The sequence below is a fragment of the Cupressus sempervirens genome, chromosome 6 (assembly GCF_028749045.1).
Source record: "Cupressus sempervirens isolate cs-2001-9-10 chromosome 6, ASM2874904v1, whole genome shotgun sequence".
NCBI classification, from domain to species: Eukaryota; Viridiplantae; Streptophyta; class Pinopsida; order Cupressales; family Cupressaceae; genus Cupressus; species Cupressus sempervirens.
Genome location: NC_143123.1, coordinates 255660478 through 255679190, shown reverse-complemented (window position 1 = coordinate 255679190; position 18713 = coordinate 255660478). Strand labels below are relative to the sequence as shown.

At 38.2% G+C, this 18713-nt stretch overlaps 2 protein-coding genes across 10 annotated transcripts; both read left to right on the top strand.

Moving 5' to 3' along the window:
- Nucleotides 1-1164: 1164 nt before the first annotated feature.
- LOC149552211 (pleiotropic drug resistance protein 1-like) lies at nucleotides 1165-2340 on the top strand. Its single transcript, XM_089787732.1, has 4 exons — nucleotides 1165-1524; nucleotides 1613-1733; nucleotides 1851-1939; nucleotides 2037-2340. Exons 1-4 carry the CDS (start codon nucleotides 1253-1255, stop codon nucleotides 2128-2130), a joined length of 576 nt encoding a protein of 191 aa, XP_089643858.1. The 5' UTR covers nucleotides 1165-1252; the 3' UTR covers nucleotides 2131-2340.
- On the top strand, nucleotides 2124-17826 carry LOC149552210 (ABC transporter G family member 35-like). 9 transcript variants are annotated; one of them, XM_089787729.1, is made up of 16 exons: nucleotides 2485-2618; nucleotides 2703-2779; nucleotides 2868-2921; nucleotides 3021-3111; nucleotides 3205-3506; nucleotides 3954-4235; nucleotides 4334-4650; nucleotides 6701-6861; nucleotides 6978-7081; nucleotides 7239-7398; nucleotides 7495-7620; nucleotides 8201-8376; nucleotides 16240-16467; nucleotides 16659-16830; nucleotides 16929-17183; nucleotides 17319-17826. In XM_089787729.1, the coding sequence occupies exons 1-13, from the start codon at nucleotides 2558-2560 to the stop codon at nucleotides 16243-16245; spliced, it is 1917 nt and encodes a 638-aa protein (XP_089643855.1). In that variant the 5' UTR covers nucleotides 2485-2557; the 3' UTR covers nucleotides 16246-16467; nucleotides 16659-16830; nucleotides 16929-17183; nucleotides 17319-17826. The 9 variants fall into 9 exon arrangements, with proteins under 9 accessions (XP_089643850.1, XP_089643849.1, XP_089643855.1 ...); XM_089787726.1 differs by having other exon boundaries at nucleotides 4325-4650; XM_089787730.1 differs by lacking the exons at nucleotides 16240-16467; nucleotides 16659-16830; nucleotides 16929-17183; nucleotides 17319-17826 and adding an exon at nucleotides 8488-9479.
- Nucleotides 17827-18713: the final 887 nt, after the last annotated feature.

The following is an 18713-nucleotide window of genomic DNA, read 5'->3' as shown; positions in this document are numbered from 1 at the left end:
GAACAATAAAGGAAAATATATGGTAAATTATTTTACAACATTCATAATTATTTTATAATTAATTTTATAAAATGTCCACTCCTAATAAATAAGACTTTACTAGCTTAGATGGTGAATATAAAACTAGCAACTAATATCATTTTAATCAACATACATCAACAATAAATTCCCATATTCCCTCATGAATACAAAGATTATTTGGAACCCCCAACAATGAAAACAACAAATTCCAATACCCATCCAATTTTATCAATTTTTATAAAAATTTTATATGAATTTAAGTATCTTGGATTTAATGATTGGTTATTGTAAATTAACAATGTTTAGTTTGTTTTACATTGTTTATATTTCTTTTATGTTGTATTAAATAACAAAAATATATGGGAGCAACTATCTTCTATAGACTTCTACCTTTTGCCACTATAGGCATACCCCTTACTCCCTCTGATGCAAGTGCTAGTAAATAAGATGATGTAATCAGAAAAGGTTGGACAAACAAGCTAACCTCCCTAGATATTGACATAAACTTTTCAGAAAGCAAAAGAGATAAAGCCAACCGTTCCTCCACGAAACCTTTAGTTAGATGTCTGCATTTGAGCAAGATTTTTAACCAACTTGCTTTGCACACACCTAACATTCCATGAAAATACAGTAATTTTTGAAGCAAAAGAAAGCGTGAAACAATAATGTTAGGAGAAGTGGAATTTCTGTAGTCCAGACTTGATTGACATGTTTTCTTGTCCACTCGCCTTTTTATCTACATTTTCTTCTTCTTAGAGACTCTTTAGTAAGAAATCCGACATGATAAGATTTTTCATTTTTCCCACTAACACCATCGTTAATGCCAACATCATGAACAGCAGCTCTGTAATGTTCACTCTGCTGCTGACACGACGCGCACATTAGATCGCCTGCCCCACAAAACTCTTTTCAATCACCCGAAAAAGTCTAATAACTTGTTCACGCATCTACACTTGATTCATTTCCACAAAATGTCTGAATTGTTTGAAGCAATGCGGATTAATTAATCAACTTATTACATTTATTACGTATGATTCAATGATGGCTTACGTACTTCCATACTACGTCATAGCTGACCATCTCCCAGATGGACCCTGCTTTAAATATCTGTTAAGAAATTTTAAATTATTGTTCTGCTTTAAATATGTGTTCAAGAATTTTAACTATGATTCAGTGATGGCTATGATTCTGCTTTAAATTTGTTTTAAGAAATTTGAACTCTGCCTGAAAGATGGAGAGATCGTTGAGCATCAGCGGAAGCAGCGGCGTGGAGAATGACGAAGAGGCTCTCAAATGGGCCGCTCTTGAAAAGCTCCCCACTTATGATCGTCTCAGGAAGTCTGTTCTTAGTGAAGTTGCAGAAACTGGAAGCTTCAAATACGAGCATGTTGATGTCACAAAAATCTCTGCTGAAACGCGGAGGAAGTTCATTCAGAGAGTTCTGCAGGACGCTGAAGTCGACAACGAGCACTTTCTTTCCAAATTCAGAGAAAGAATTGAAAGGTAAATAAAAACTCAAAACTTTTTCCCTAATGGTGCTGTTGAGTAAAACAGAGTAGGGTAGTGGTAATGATAATGGATGTAATTGCAGAGTGGGGATTGAGATGCCAACTATAGAAGTTCGGTTCGATCACTTGACTGTAGATGCTGATGTGTATGTTGGGAGCAGAGCTCTTCCTACTCTCATCAATTTTACTAAAAACTTGTTTGAGGTAAAGTCAGAGCCCAAATCTGATTGCAGCTTGCTTAGTTATAGGGTTCTGTTTACAGCATTTTGCAGTGGGATGAGAATGTGAGGAGATTCCAATTTAACAAATGTTGTTGTGCAGGGGTTTCTCAGCTCCCTCCACATATTGCCGTCAAAGAGGACAACTCTTACCATCCTTCATGACATAAGTGGCATCATCAAGCCTTCACGGTAAGCTTATTCCACCATATCTGAAAATACTCAAATGGAGGACTACAGGCTTCTTTTGTCTTGTAAATAAGCTTTCATTGATGTATTTACTATTCAGGATGATGCTTCTTCTTGGTCCGCCTGGAGCTGGGAAGACTACATTGTTAACAGCTTTGGCTGGAAGACCTGATCGCGATCTCAGGGGAACTTAAAGTTATACTTATTTTATATACCCACAGTATTTGTTGTTTAGAACTTTAGAGAAGCTGAGCTGATTCAAGTCTGTTAAATGAAACAAACGAGTTTTGTTTTTCATTATGATCCTTCATCAGAAGTGAGAGATGAGAACAGAAATATGAAATGTCAAAGAAATGAAGTAACGCTATCGAAGTCGAAAGCTATAAAACCATACATTTCTGATACATTTGTTGCCTTTATTAGGTCTCACAACCCTGAGTCGATCTTGTTGATTACAGTAAATTATTTCTTCTTCTTTTTTTCAAAGAGAAAACACTAATGTGATCACAGGTGTTTTCACAGATAACCAGCAATGTGACCTACAACGGACACTCGTTAAATGAATTTGTGCCACAAAGAACATCCGCTTACATTAGCCAGCAGGATGTGCATATTGCGGAAATGGCTGTAAGGGAAACACTGGATTTCTCTGGCCAATGTCAAGGCGTCGGGTCAAGATATAGTGAGTATTTTGTGCATGTATCGCTTTCAACTACACTGTTTTCTCGATTTTGTGACCATAAGTTGATATTTGTGCTGCTTACAGACCTGCTGCAAGAACTTATGAGACGTGAGAAGGAAGAGGGCATCAAACCAGATCCAGATGTTGATGTCTTTATGAAGGTTGGTACTTCTCCCAGAGATTTGGATTTTACTAAAAGTTTCTCGATGAATTCTCTGCTTTATGGTTTCTACCACTTAATGGCCACAGGAAAAGGCAATTGAGGGCCAGAAGACTAGCCTTATGACAGACTATGTGTTGAAGGTTTGTTTTCAAAAAAATTATATGAAGCGGTACAAATTCTTCATAGATTTTGAATATAAACATTATTCGTCTGGTTAACTGTGCCCTTATGCATTCTAGCTTCTGGGACTGGAAATTTGTGCTGACACACTAATAGGAAATCAAATGATTCGTGGAGTCTCTGGAGGTCAAAAGAAAAGAGTCACTACAGGTTGGATATCCAATGAAAGTTTCTTGATGGCAAAGCTAAATCAATTAAATGTGAATTTGCATTTTTGTCATTGTCATGGAACATTTATTGCAGGAGAAATGCTAGTTGGCCGTCCAAAAGCTCTTTTTATGGATGAAATATCCACAGGATTGGACAGTTCTACAACTTTTCAGATCATCAAATGTCTGCGACAAATAGTCCATGTCCTAAATGGCACAATGTTGATAGCTCTTTTGCAGCCTGCTCCTGAAACATACGAACAGTTTGATGACATTCTCTTATTATCTGAAGGAGAGATTGTGTATCAAGGACCTCGGGAATATGTGCTTGATTTTTTTGAGTCCATGGGTTTCAAATGCCCAGATAGAAAAGGGGCTGCCGATTTCTTGCAGGAAGTATGCTATTTGATCCATTATGTAGGACTTGATGATATTTAGGTGGCAACTTCAAAACATGAAGATTCAGTTCATTTGCACACACTTTGGTTGATTCACAAGTTCAAATTTACTACTGACCTAGGTCTTGAGGTCTCAGTTCAAGAGCACGAAATTTAGAACATGATATAGAAAAAATTCTCCTTGTGGAATTCTGAAGAGGGGCTTCTTATATCAAACTCATGTCTTGCTTGCTGGTGACCTTAAATACTAACCTTGCCATTATTCTAGCTAGAGTGTACCTTATACTTGATTCTCTTCATGAAGTCAAGCATAACACTATCCCTTTCTAACATATGTGCATTTGTCAAAGTGATCAAATACTATAGCTCGTTCATTTTTAGGTGATTTTCTATTGTATCTCTTTTATTAAATGTGCTTTTGTGCTGAGCTGCTTGAATCTTACAGGTGACCTCAATAAAGGACCAAGAACAATATTGGGTGGCTAGAAATCAGCCATATCGCTACATACCTGTCAAGGAATTTGCAGAGGCTTTCCGCTTATTTCATGTTGGCAAGCGTCTCACAGAAGAGTTATCACATTCATATGATACAACAAAGAGTCATCCTGCTGCTCTTACATCTACCAGCTATGGTGTAAATAGAATGAACATGCTTAAAGCGTGCTTCTCTCGCGAAGTGTTACTTATGAAGAGAAACTCTTTTGTCTATATATTTAAAACTGTACAGGTGAGTCACTTGGATCCCATATTTAGAGAGCTCAAGCATTCCTTGTTATATCAATCTTATGAGAGAGGGGAATGAATCCTGACAAACAGATAATACAGATCACAGTTATTGGGACAATCACTATGACACTTTTTTTCCGAATGGAAATGCACCATCGCAACATTACAGATGGAAATCTCTACATGGGAGCTTTGTTCTTTCGTCTAGTCCATATGATGTTTAATGGATTTCCAGAAATGTCAATGATGGTTGTCCGCCTTCCAGTTTTCTACAAGCAAAGAGACCTCCTATTCTATCCGGCTTGGGCTTATGCATTACCAACATGGATAGTGAAGATCCCAATATCTTTTCTGGAAGCGTTTATTTGGGTTTCTGTTACATACTATGTTACTGGCTTTGCACCAGAAGCTGAGAGGTAACTCTTTTAATTCTGCATTTTTGCTTCATAGGCAATCGTGGATGCATGGAATCTAACCAAACCATTTAAAAGAGGTTTGATAGTTCCCTGTGAAATAAGACAGGTTTATAGATATGGCAAGAAGAATAAGAAAGATATTAGATAATGATTTAAATTATAAGGATTACTTTATGAATTTCTCGCCACTTCGATAGTACTTTATTGAAGTGATTCTTTTCACCACTAACATTCCATCTATAGTTAAGAGACGTAGACAGAATCATTAGATTTCTGAACAACCTAAGCTTATCCTAACAGACCACTATCTATCTTCATGATAATTTCAAGAATTGTATAGAACAAAAAGAGGCCTGAGAGGCCTGAGACTGGCAGATAATTTGCAAGCATGCAATCTATTTTTTTTGCAGCCTAATTCTATCCATGCATCTAGCTACTTTTGATGAATTAGATGAGCATGTGACCCCTGCTCTTATTTGTTGGAAGTTGAGTTATACAATGAATAAAATAGATCATGTTATCCCCCTGTGCAGCTATTATTTATGATACTTTGTAGTTTACTTTGTACTTCATGATAGAAAACGTTTTTCTCTGTCATCTGTTATCTAATCAAATTTATATAGCCTACAATGGGTGATGCTTGGATTTTGCAATTCATTCATATTGATCGCCCTTGAGTTACATGATTAATAACATGCGAGATGAACAAAGTGACCTATAAAAATTCAACTCAATCTTTTATATTGATGCCAACATAGCTTAATTTGTCAGGTAGAGCGGTGGAATCAGTCTTGAACCTTAATAGATTCTTCTTGCAAATTATCATCTGCTACATATTATCAAAATGTATCAGAGACTTGAGTGTCCTAGTATATCCAACTATAATCTTAATGCAAACTGATTTCACTCGTAATTGTCAATAAGCATTTCCATGTTCTCTGAGAAACAACTTTTCTATGTTTCCCTAACATGTCATACAGGAGAAGTGAATTAACTTGTAGAAACATGTCAACTAAAAAGATCTTTGTTCTACAATCGAGAAAACAAGATGAGTGGTGATTTTAATCAATAACAAAACCCTTAACAAATTGCTGAAAGAATTAAATATTTCCTCCTCCAAATTGACCATCTCCTTGAACTACAATGAGCCAAATACTTCACAAAGATTGTTTATCTTGAAATGCCATCAAGTTTGCACAAGGCTTGGTGACGTATGATAAACATCTTACAAAACTAACCATGTTAGTGGTATTTAATTTCTAGCGCTGGTTGAGAAGATTGTATAACAGACACAAGAGATCCTTAAATATCTTCGATGATGTCTTCGGGACAGTTTTTTCTTTAGACAAAATTCTGTTAAGTTTTAGGATTCATGATTGAATCTTGAAGGATCCATGTGGATACGATAAAAGTTAGGGCCCTAAAAAATTGACCTCACAACAATAATGGCTAAAATCTTCTCGGATAATATGCGAGTCCTTGAAAATTTTGTCCATCGCTATTCTGCTATAGCTCACCCCTCTAATTAAGTCTTCAAAACAACAAAGCATTTAAAAGGGGTCCTATTTCAGACTAAATTTTCAATTGCACATAAAATTGTTATTTTCAGTGCTTGTGCTTATTTGACGTAAAATATCCAATTGAACAGGGACATTTATATAGGGTTTGAAAACCCTCTCCAAACCACACATGCAAATCACTATTAATTTGACTAAAAAGGGGTATTCCCCTAACCTATAAAACAAAATGCATCTTAAATATGCAAGTAAATGCAAAACATTTAGCAACCACTCCTCATTAATATTATCCAAGTGTTCAAGAAATGAACAGATTGTATAGTAAAAGTCTTAATGTCTGTATGCTTGATGTCTAGCTTAGTGGGCTATTAATGAAAATAAAAGAATGAAAGCACCACTTACAAACATTCCTCCCATCTAAATAAGCTCTATGGAACAAAATTTACCAGGACTTCCATCAAAACTTAATAACAGTCACGGTGACATTCAAATAGTGAGAGGTTGCTCTTAAAGATCCCTTCTTTTGTCTGCAGGTTTTTTAGGCAATTACTTCTCCTCTTTATGCTCCATCAAATGGCATTGGGGCTCTTCAAGTTCATAGCATCATTGGGTCGGAATATGACCATCTCACAAACATTTGGATCATTTGCTTTATTTGTTGTGTTGATCCTGGGAGGGTTTGTGATTTCTCGAGGTATAATCTACATTTTACAGCATTACACAATACAACTATTTAAATTGAAGCAAATGACTTTTCCCAGTCTTCAACTTTTTGAAGAAATGTTTGATGTTATGATGTTTGTTCAACAGAGAATGTACCCGGCTGGTGGATTTGGGCATATTGGTGCTCCCCATTGTCTTACACACAAAATGCCCTTGCCGTAAATGAATTTTTGGCTCCGAGATGGAATAAAGTGAGTGAGGGAGGTCCTGGATCAATCATTAATGCTAGCAAGATTGCCAAACATTGGCAGCCAACTTAATTCATTTAAATATTTCAATTACATGCAGTCAAGTAGTACTACTCATATTATGTACATTATTTATTCTAAGTATTTCGCTTTTACACAGCCTAGTAGTTCTACCTCAAACAAGACATTGGGGCATGCAATAATAGAAGCTCGTGGTCTACTTGCTGAAGCTAGATTTTATTGGATCGGTATTGGAGCACTGATAGGATTCTGTGTAATTTTTAATATACTGTTTACCTTGGCTTTAGCTTTCCTAAACCGTAAGTCCATGATGCTATTAAAAGGTTAAATGTATTAGCGTTTTCTCACTTTTTTTATTGAGATGGAAGATCTAATAGAACCCTTTCCATTTACAGCTTATAGGAAGTCACAGGGCGTACTATCTGAAGATGTAATTGAAGAGAAACGTGTAAACAGAACTGGGGAAAGCAGCCTTGGAGAGAAACTTGGGCCTGTAGATTCATTTGGAAAGCACTCCAAAAGTAATTCACGAGCTTTCCTGAAATCCTTTCAGTGTTTGTAAATATCTGAATCTACTCCTCAGTCCTAAACACTGAATTTCTTTGTTTAGATAAGGACAAAAACGTATATGAATTTTTGAAAGTTAAGCAACCATACATCTGGAGAGTTCTTGAAATACTTTGTATAAACAAAGGATTTCAAGAAATCTCACTTCAAAGAGTCAATGCGTATAGATAAAATGCTATGTCTCGGATGGGGACTAAAACATGTTTCAATCTGAGATGGTACTTTTTACTATCTATTGTATATATTGCAATGGAATATTTCTCATGTCGAATGTAAATAAAAGATTTCCCTGTAACTTGAGTAGGATAACACTATAATGAAAAATGTAGAGTCAGAACTTAGAAAGTGTTTTGAACTGTACCTGGAACTATTCTATTGCTCACAAAGAAAAAGAAAAAATAAATTGAAAAATAGTCATAGAGAATAGTTTCTAACATGCTCAAATGAAAAGCTCATGAGCCATATCAATTGAACAGTTCCAAAACCATCTTAAAGCTAACACTGTTCATACTCATATTGTAATATTCTTGTCAGGCCATGCATACTTGCTAGAGGGAAGAGAAAGTTCGAACTCTGAGTTCCATTCTACCCATGATAAAGAACTCTCTGATCTCCACTCCTCAGCACCTCGGAAGAAAGGAATGGTCCTTCCTTTCCAGCCACTATCAATGTCTTTTGAAAACATCAACTACTATGTTGACATGCCAAAGGTTGGTGATGCTAGATTTTGTTTGATTTAAGTTTATTTATTGGGCAGTTGTTTAACATGCCTTGCTTCTTACCAATAGAAAATCTGAAGCTAACGGAGATTTCTTTTCAAGAAATGAAAAACAAAGGTATGGATCAACAGAGGTTGCAACTCCTTTCCAACATAAGTGGATCCTTCAAACTAGGGGTGCTTACAGCCTTGGTTGGAGTTAGTGGAGCAGGAAAAACTACATTGATGGATGTCTTGGCTGGGAGAAAAACAGGAGGCTACATAGAAGGAAGCATAAGCATCTCTGGATACCCTAAGAAACAAGAAACATTTGCTCGTATCTCGGGTTACTGTGAACAAAATGACATCCACTCCCTGAACGTGTCAGTCTATGAATCACTTCTGTACTCTGCATGGCTTCGCTTGCCACGAGATGTTGATGAGAGAACAAGGATGGTGGGATCTTAAGTTCCTCTCCTTACATGCAGTGGTTTGCATAGACAGTCTTTCCTTTTAATGAAAAAAACAGCAGGTATTTTTGGTGATCTTTGTTGTAATGACTACAAATGTTTGTGCAAGAAGTGATGGAACTTGTGGAGCTAACTCCTCTGAGGGATGCTCTGGATGGGATTCCTGGGTTGACAGGCCTTTCTACGGAGCAGAGGAAAAGGCTTACAATTGCAGTAGAACTTGTTGCTAACCCTTCTATAATTTTCATGGATTAGCCAACTTCAGGATTAGATGCTCGTGCTGCAGCTATAGTAATGCGTACTGTGCGAAACACAGTGGATACTGGTCGTACTGTTGTCTGTACGATCCATCAACCTAGCATTGATATCCTTGAATCTTTTGATGAGGTAAGCACGAGTACTTTCATGATCTATCTACACTCACAGACACCACAAATAGCAATATTTCATATTGGATTCAATAAACTTCATAGCTTTTCGTCCCTAAGGAGAATTGGAGTGCAAATATCTGAAGTAAGGCAGGTCTATTCTAAATTCTAATGAATTGTAGAAATTCATTTCTGCATCTTGCTGAACTGCAGCTCTTACTTATGAAAAGAGGCGGCCAAGTGATATATGCAGGACCATTGGGTCGGCATTCTCATAAGCTTATTGAATATTTTGAGGTACATTTGGCATTTTTATTCATTTTATGGTTTCTGATGGGGACACAACCCAAGCACAGAATGGACACAACAAAAAAGGGGAAATTATATTAACTGAGAAAATAAGCTAGTACAACAGTACAGGGAAAATAAACTTCAAAACATGCCCTAAGGGCTTACAATAGCATAAATGTGGAGATAATTTCTCCTTTCAGTACCTCCTCTCAAACTCCACTCCGAACTGTCTTTTACAATGCCAGGAATCTCCTTAAATAGACCCTGGAGGGTTAAGGACTAGGAATACATTCTAGAAAGTGCTAGTAGGCATCCACCGACCAAATAGAAGGCTCCAGAAGCTGCATTAGAAGTCGGCGCAAATCTAGAAGAATCCAGAAATGGTAACCAAACTTCTGGAAGGCATAACTTTTGAACCGTAGCTCCGATTGACGAATCGTTTACATTTCTTGAAAGCTCTCGAAGCGCTCTATAGCCCTATGGACCAGCTTCACTCGTCCCCCATTTTTTGGCCCTTTTCGATGTCATTTAATGCCCCTAACCTGACTTTGAAGCATTCTTAGGAGGTCTCCAAAACTTGAAAAACTGCGATAACTTTCAAACCGTGGGGCCTTTTGACCTGATTCTTTTTCTGGAATGCTCTAAATTACAATTACATTCATCTAGCCAATTTACACCTCTTAGTTCACCAAAATGATGGCTCAATTACATACTCCTATTTTTTTGGGATTTACACGAACACTGATAGTGGAACTGTGAGAGTTGGAACCTTTATTTGACCCAAATGGGTCTCCAAAAATGAAAACACATGAAACAGAAACTAAGTCTAAGTACATTTTTTTTGGGTGACATAGGATTGCCCTTATACCTCTGGATGCTCCTGCATCAGACACCTAGGGTAGATTGAAAAGTGACCCTGTCACTTTATGAATGGTAGAGGAAATCCCAAATGGAAAACCTCAGCTGCTGAAATCCAAGTTGAGTCCTTGATTGGTCGTCCTTTCCATTTGACCAAATACTCTTCATACTGCTTGTTTCTGGTACTCCTACCCACACGATGATCTAGAATGTCTTCTATCTCATCCTTCTTAGAAGCAGGAATTGGACATGGCTCTAACACTAGCTCCTCATCTGCACCATAATCATGATACTCTGTTAAATCTGCAATGTTGAAAATGGGAGAAATGTGAATACCATTTGGTAGCTCCACCTCATATGCATTTCTTGAGTCATGTTTCTTCAAAACTTTGCAGGGGCCAAATTTCTTCATTTTCAACTTGTTGTAAGTACCGGCTGGAAACCTTTCTTTTCGTAAGTGCACCATGACTAGATCCCCTACTTGGAATTCCTTATGTCTTCTCCTTTGATCAGCCCTAGCTTTATACTCTTGATTCATCTTGGTAATGTGTGCCTGAACCTCCTCATGTAGACGCTTGATATGTTCAGCAAATTTTTCTGCTTCAGCACTTGTCCTCTCCCCTTGCTCTATCTTCCTCAATTCTGGTGCAGTCCTTGGGCTATTCCCATATACAATTTGGAATGGTGATTTTCTAGTACTCCTATTTATAGAGTTATTGTAAGCAAACTCTACTTGTGGTAGAATCAAATCTCATCCCTTGGGCTTATCCCCAACTAAACATCTTAGCAAATTGCCCAGACTTCTGTTTACCACTTCTGTTTGGCCGTCAGTTTGTGGGTGATGCGTGGAACTGAATTTCAAGTCTGTTCTCAACTTTTTCCACAATGTCGTCCAGAAATACCCCACAAATTTAGTATCTCTATCAGAAACTATACTCCTTGGGAGACCATGTAGTCTCACCACCTCTCTGAAGAACAAGTCTGCAATATGGACAACATCATGAGTTTTGTGGCATGGAATGAAATGTGCCATTTTGGAGAACCTATCAACCACCACGAATACTGAGTCATTACCCCTTTGTGTCCTTGGCAATCCAAGAACAAAATCCATACTTATGTCCTCCCATGGCCTTGATGGAACAGGCAATGGCTGATATAGACCAGTATTGTGACTAAACCCCTTGGCAACTTGACAAACCTGGCAACTCTGTACAAACTTCTTCACATCCTGTGAAATTTGAGGCCAAAAATAATGTTCTCTAAGAATGGCAATGGTCTTATCTCGACCAAAATGTCCTGCCATCCCTCCACTGTGTTTCTCCTTAATCAGATTTTCCCTCATGGAACTCCTTGGAATGCACAATTGACTACCCTTGAACAACATGCCATCCTGAATCAAATAGTCTAACCACTTGGTTCTATCTACAGCAACGGGCTCTTTACAAGCTTTCCATGCTTCAGCAAAATCAAGATCCTCAGGGTACAAATTCTTAAGTTCATCAAACCCAATTACTTCAACCTGCATTACTGTAAGCAACAACTGTCTCCTACTTAGTGCATCTGCAACCCTGTTAGATTTTCCACTTCTATGCTTCAACACAAATGTATAACTCTGCAAGAACTCTACCCACTTCATATGCCTCTGATTCAATTTACCTTGGCTATTTAGGTACTGTAATGCCTGATGATCAGTATACAAAACAAATTCCTTTGGCAATAAATAATGCCTCCATTTGTTTAAGGCCTGAACTATTGCATAGAACTCTTGATCATAAATAGAATACTTCTTCTTTGCATCATTAAATTTTTCACTAAAATATGCAATAGGCTTACCTTCTTGGCTTAATACAGCCCCAATAGCGCTGCCACTAGCATCACAATTCACCTGGAACACTTTTCTAAAATCTGGAAGTGCCAACACAGGCTGTTCTGTCACCTTCTTCTTCAGAAATTCAAAACTTCTCGCAGCTACTGCAGTCCATTTGAACTCTTTTCTATCCCCTCTTATTGTATCAGTTAGGGGTGCACATATGCCACTAAAATTCTTAATAAACTTCCTATAAAAGCTAACCAGACCATGAAATGATCTTACCTCAGTAGCAGACCTTGGAGTAGGCCATTCCAAGATGGCTTTTACCTTCTCCGGATCCATTTTGAGACCTTCAGGTGATATAACAAACCCCAAATAGACTAACTCCCTTTTTGCAAAGATAAACTTCTTCAGATTAATTAATAGTTTCTCTTCCCTTAGCCTTTCAAGGACACTACGAATATGCAATAAATGTTCTCCCAAAGTCTTGCTGAAAATTAAAATATCATCCAAATAAACAATAACAAATTTTTCCAAGAACTTCTTAAGTACCTCATTCATGAGCCGCATGAAGGTGCTTGGGGCGTTCGTCAATCCAAAGGGCATGACTAACCATTCATAAAGACCCTCCTTGGTCTTGAAGGCTGTTTTCGACTCATCTCCTTCTCGAATCCGTATCTGGTGATAACCACTCTTCAGATCTATCTTTGTGAAGTACTGAGCTCCACTCAAGCAGTCCATAAGATCATCCATCCTTGGCAAAGGAATCCGATACTTGATGGTTATCCTATTTATAGCTCGAGAATCTTTACACATCCTCCACTCTCCATCCTTCTTTGGTGCGAGTACTGCAGGTACTGCACATGGACTCAGGCTCTCTCGAATCAAGCCCTTCCTCAACAGCTCTTGAACCTGTCTATTTAGCTCCTCTGTTTCAGTAGGAGTCATCCTGTGAGCAGCCTTGTTAGGCAAACTAGCTCCTGGAATCAGATCTATCTGATGACTGATTTGCCTTACTGGTGGCAATCCATCTGGCACATTATCAGAGATAATATCTCCAAACTCCCCTAGTAAATCTGAAACTTCAAGTGGTATTTCACTACTACCTTCTTTATCTTTCCTAAGAATCAAAGCATAGCACATATGCTGATATTTCATGCCATCTAAAAACTTCCTTCCATCAACAAGACCAATCCTAGCACTGCTACATACCTTTTCACCTTCCTTTTTCATGGGCTTCAATTTGTGATGAACTCCATCCTTTGTCAGAGAGTATGTGTTTGCATGTCCATCATGTACTGCATGTCTATCAAACTGCCATGGTCTACCCAACAATAGATGGCAAACATCCATCGGAATAACATCACAGAGAACTTCATCATGGTAACTCCCAATTTTGAATTTCACTAAACATTGTTCACTTACCAGGAACTTATGATCATCTTTTACCCAAGCAATCCGATAGGGTTGGGGATGTTTCTCCCTCTTGAGCTTTAGCTTAGAGACCATCTCTTCTGATACCAAGTTATCAGTGCTACCACCACCAATGATCACGTCACAACATTTATCCTCACACTTGCATCTGGTATGGAACAAACTCCTCCGTTTTCCTGGTTCAATCTCACCACTTAGTAGGACTCTTTCATTTACCAAAGTCTCTCCTCTTTCTGCATCCTCTAAATGTGATGATTGTACATCCTCATCCACATGAGCAACCCTAGCTTGGCCCTCAGCTCTCCTATCTATCCTTCCTTGTTGTTGGGGGCATTCAAAGGCACGATGACCTTCTTCATTGCAATGGAAACAGGTACCACGGAAGCCTCCTCTTCCTTGTCCACGTCCTCTACCTCTTCCTCTCTGATTTCCAAAGTCTTGGTCATAGGAGCGGTTGAAACCCTCATTCCTCTGGTTCCTGCTAGTACCCTCATCTTCATTTTTCTTTTGGGTTTCATTGCAGCCTCCAGATGACCTACCGCTTCCCCTTCCTCCTTGACCGTGCCCTCTTTGCCTTCCTTCAAACTTTTTATTCAACTTCTCTTCAACTCGTAGGGCAAACTGGTATGCCTCTTCAACGCTGGTCATTCTTACCAGACTTAATTCCTCCTGGATGCTAGGTCGCAACCCATTGATATAACGAGCAACCTTCTCCTTATTTGCTTCTGCATGCCCCGCTCTAATCAAGAGTCGGTAAAACTCCTCTGTATATTTTTGGATTGATCTTCCTGCTTGCTTTAACCTGTGCATCTTCTTAAACAAATCAAGCTCGTAGTCCATAGGAATGAATTGCTTCTTCAATTTGTCCACCATGCGATCCCACCTTGTGATCTTCTCCTTTCCTCTTCTGTTTCTTTCCAATTGGACCTCTTGCCACCAGATTTTGGCATGGCCTTTCAGTTTGGCCTTTGCAAACTTAACCCTATCTGGGTCCTTGATATCCTCATACTCAAAGTATTCTTCCACTTCATTGATCCAATCGATCAACTCATCTGGTTTCAGATTTCCTGAAAATACACCCACTTCAATTGTAGGTCTTTTCCCAAACTTAGTAATGGCCCTAAAAAGCCTTTCCTCTGCATGATTTAGAACTTCCCCGTCAAATTTCCCTTCTGGTCCAATTTCGTCTTCTTCGTTGTCATCTTCACTTTCATCACCTGCGGCCACAATTGTTCCTCTACGAAGCTCCTCCTGCAATGCTTGTACCTGCCTTTGGAGGGCTCTAACCTCCTCAAGATTAATAGCTCTAGCCCTTCCGCCATGCTCTCTTCGTGGAGGCATCTTCTTAACTCAAACCCACAACCACACAGTCTTGGTGCAAACTGCCTCACAGTCGGCACTCTATCTACACACTCAGGCAAACCAGCTCTGATACCACTTGATGGGGACACAACCCAAGCACAGAATGGACACAACAGAAAAGGGGAAATTATATTAACTGAGAAAATAAGCTAGTACAACAGTACAGGGAAAATAAACTTCAAAACATGCCCTAAGGGCTTACAATAGCATAAATGTGGAGATAATTTCTCCTTTCAGTACCTCCTCTCAAACTCCACTCCGAATTGCCTTTTACAATGCCAGGAATCTCCTTAAATAGACCTCGGAGGGTTAAGGACTAGGAATACATTCTAGAAAGTGCTAGTAGGCATCCACCGACCAAATAGAAGGCTCCAGAAGCTGCATTAGAAGTCGGCACAAATCTAGAAGAATCCAGAAACGGTAACCGAACTTCCGAGAGGCATAACTTTTGAACCGTAGCTCCGATTGACAAATCGTTTACATTTTCGGAAAGCTTTTGAAGCGCTTTATAGCCCTATGGACCACCTTCGCTTGTCTCCCATTTTTCGACCCTTTTCGAGGTCATTTAATGCCCCTAACCTGACTTTGAAGCATTCTTAGGAGGTCTCCAGAACTCGAAAAACTGTGATAACTTTCAAACCGTGGGGCCTTTTGACCTGATTCTTTTTTTGGAATGCTCTAAATTACAATTACATTCATCTAGCCAATTTACACCTCCTAGTTCACCAAAATGATGGCTCAATTACATACTCCTATTTTTTCGGGATTTACATGAACATTGATAGTGGAACTGTGAGAGTTGGAACCTTTATTTGACCCAAATGGGTGTCCAAAAATGAAAACACATGAAACAGAAACTAAGTCTAAGTACATTTTTTTTGGGTGACACAGGATTGCCCTTATACCTCTGGATGCTCCTACATCAGTTTCTTTGGACATATACTGATCAATACGTGGTTGATGCCATTGTCCAGTTTTCTATTTAGCAGAAAGGAATAATGTCGTTTATTTTTGTGTCATTAATTAGTTTGTGGAAGGTATTCCACAAATTAAAGAAGGATACAATCCAGCGACATGGGTGCTGGAAGTCACCACCATGCCTTTTGAGGAAAGTCTTAGCATAGACTTTGCTGATATCTACAGAAAATCTTCACTTTATGAGTATGCACTTAATGATTGAACTTTTCTTGAGAAAAAAGTGTAGCCATCCTCATTTCATTTAGAGGACTATTTAAGAATGAAAAACTGCCATGCCTTTTCTTAAAGCATTTTCTTTTTGTCAGATGTAATCAACAACTTATTAAAGAGCTAAGCACCCCTGCTCCGGGATCAGAGGATCTAAATTTTCCAACACAGTATGCACATTCCTTCGGAGTTCAGCGCATGGCATGCCTTTGGAAGCAATACTGGTCATATTGGCGTAATCCACACTATGTTGTTGTGCGGTTTTTCTACACCACAATGGTTGCCCTGCTCTTTGGGAGCATCTACTGGGACCTTGGGACAAGGAGGTTAGATACTCTTCTCGCTGGGACAACACTCTAGATTTTCCAATATGCACTTGCAGCCACCAGATTTGTGTTTTGCACCATTGCAGTGATTTATAAAAGTTTATCTCCAAGATTAAAACATTGTTCAATTCAGCTGCCACCTGTAATACTGCCAAATTATTGCTTGAACATTCTACAATTTGCTTTTGTAGAGGCAATCAACAAGATTTATTCAATATTTTGGGAGTGATGTACTCCTCAGTAATTTTTCTTGGAGTAAGCAATGCATCCAATGTACAACCTGTGATCAATGTGGAAAGGACTGTCTTCTACAGAAAAAGAGCTGCTGGAATGTACTCGGCATTCCCTTATGCCTTTGGACAGGTACTCTAAATTCTGTCGCTGCCATCTTCTCAATTGATGTTCAACCATGCAACCTCAGATTAATTAAATGGCCCTCTTGTTATTATTTATTTGTGCAGGTGGCAATTGAGTGTCCTTATGTTCTCGTTCAGTCTGTAGCTTATGCCCTTTTGGTCTACTCCATGATCGCATTTGAGTGGACAGCAGTCAAATTTTTCTGGTTCCTCTTTTTCATGTATTTCACTTTTCTATACTTCACCTTCTTTGGAATGTTGACAGTTGCCATTACTCCAAACTTCCATGTTGCAGCAATCACTGCGTCTGCATTTTATTCTACATGGAACTTCTTCTGTGGCTTCATCATTCCTCGACCTGTAAGGCCACGTTAAAGCTTTTTTGTTGAGGCAAAATGTGTATGTTGCAGTTTAAAATAAACTTAAATTATGTAGCAGCAAATTATTATGTTTAGTGAGTCAGTGACACAATCAACTATGTTTTCTTTAAACCAGAGAATGCCAGTGTGGTGGAGATGGTACACCTGGGTGACACCTGTTTCCTGGACATTCTATGGTTTGGTTGCATCACAGCTTGCTGATGTGGATACAGAGATGGAGACAGCTGATGGGAAAGTGGTGGTGTCTGAATTCATAAAGAATTATTTTGGGATCAGACGTGACTTTGTGGGAATTGTAGCATTGGTGATTGTTTGCATTCCTATTGGCTTTGCTTCCTTGTTTGGTCTGGCCATTAAAAAGCTCAATTTCCAGAGAAGATAGGCATTCCATACAACCATTTTATTCTCTCTTTGGTCTGACCATTAAAAACTCACTTTCCAAAGAAGTTAAGCAATTCCATACGATCAGCTAATAGCATATTCATCCAATATATAGAGTATCTTCTTCTAAGAAGAGTATAGATCATGCACTTCAGTCGAAGTCATAAACATTAAAAGCATGTCCTGTAATTTATCTTCAACATTTCGGTATTGAATTCCTATTGCAACCGTATTCTTCTAAACTTAAGTAACAACCACCTTTTTGGAATAGCTTCCTAATTATTCTCATTGCTTTCATAAATGCTTTCGATATTAATGGTTTCCACGGAAAGCTTCGAAGCACTAGGATTGAAGGTAGATATTGTTTTATGACCTCCTCTTTCTTTTGCTAAAAATAGGATTCAGAGGCATTATGTCGAGGACAACCTCTGTTGCTACCAGTAAAATAACCCTGTTCTGTTGCTGCCGATTAAATAATGATATTGCAGGTACAGAAACGAACACAACATTATAGAAGTGGAAAACAAAGACAAGTTGAAACTCACCATTGACAAAGGTTCAATCGTAGCATATAGAAGAAGAATATATCAGCAATGCAAGTTGCCAGAACAATATTCCTCAAAACTAATGGAAAGCACAGAAAATCTCTTTTGTTTTTGAAACGAAGTTTATATCTCGAATAATTCAAACAAATCTTCTCCTACATATGATCCAGTCCAAATAAATTTTATCGTAATGCTATGGTCGCCTGCTATTTCTGTTTAAATTCGAGGAGTACTGTTGATAATCAGATATGATCCTTTACGATCTCTTCCTACTATAGTGGAGCAGTTATATTTTAGAAATTAAATTTATATTACGAAAAGGGTTTTCAAGTTATGCCATTTATATAATGACAAAAAAGGGAATGTATATATTTCTTTTTAAATTATTATTCTAGAAAAAAGTTTCTTTAGACATTATAATATCTGTGTTTAGATTTTCTCATGTGATTTAAGAGTTTAAGCTTTTGTCTTAACTTTTTGATAGAAAAAGGAAAAGAAAGGAAAGGGGGTTTTATAGTCCACTACACTATATCATAGTTTTTGGGTTTACGTATGGTGACAGTGATATGGGACTACCTTGTACT

Bases quoted from the DNA above. Each gene is read 5' to 3' on its own strand.
- LOC149552211 (XM_089787732.1), top strand. From the start codon at position 1,253: ATGGAGAGATCGTTGAGCATCAGCGGAAGCAGCGGCGTGGAGAATGAC. The intron at 1,525-1,612 runs GTAAATAAAAAC...ATGTAATTGCAG, and splicing joins TTCAGAGAAAGAATTGAAAG to AGTGGGGATTGAGATGCCAA. The intron at 1,940-2,036 runs GTAAGCTTATTC...TTTACTATTCAG, and splicing joins GGCATCATCAAGCCTTCACG to GATGATGCTTCTTCTTGGTC.
- LOC149552210 (XM_089787723.1), top strand. From the start codon at position 2,558: ATGGCTGTAAGGGAAACACTGGATTTCTCTGGCCAATGTCAAGGCGTC. The intron at 4,236-4,324 runs GTGAGTCACTTG...CCTGACAAACAG, and splicing joins ATATATTTAAAACTGTACAG to ATAATACAGATCACAGTTAT. The intron at 4,651-16,239 runs GTAACTCTTTTA...TCTTTTTGTCAG, and splicing joins TTTGCACCAGAAGCTGAGAG to ATGTAATCAACAACTTATTA.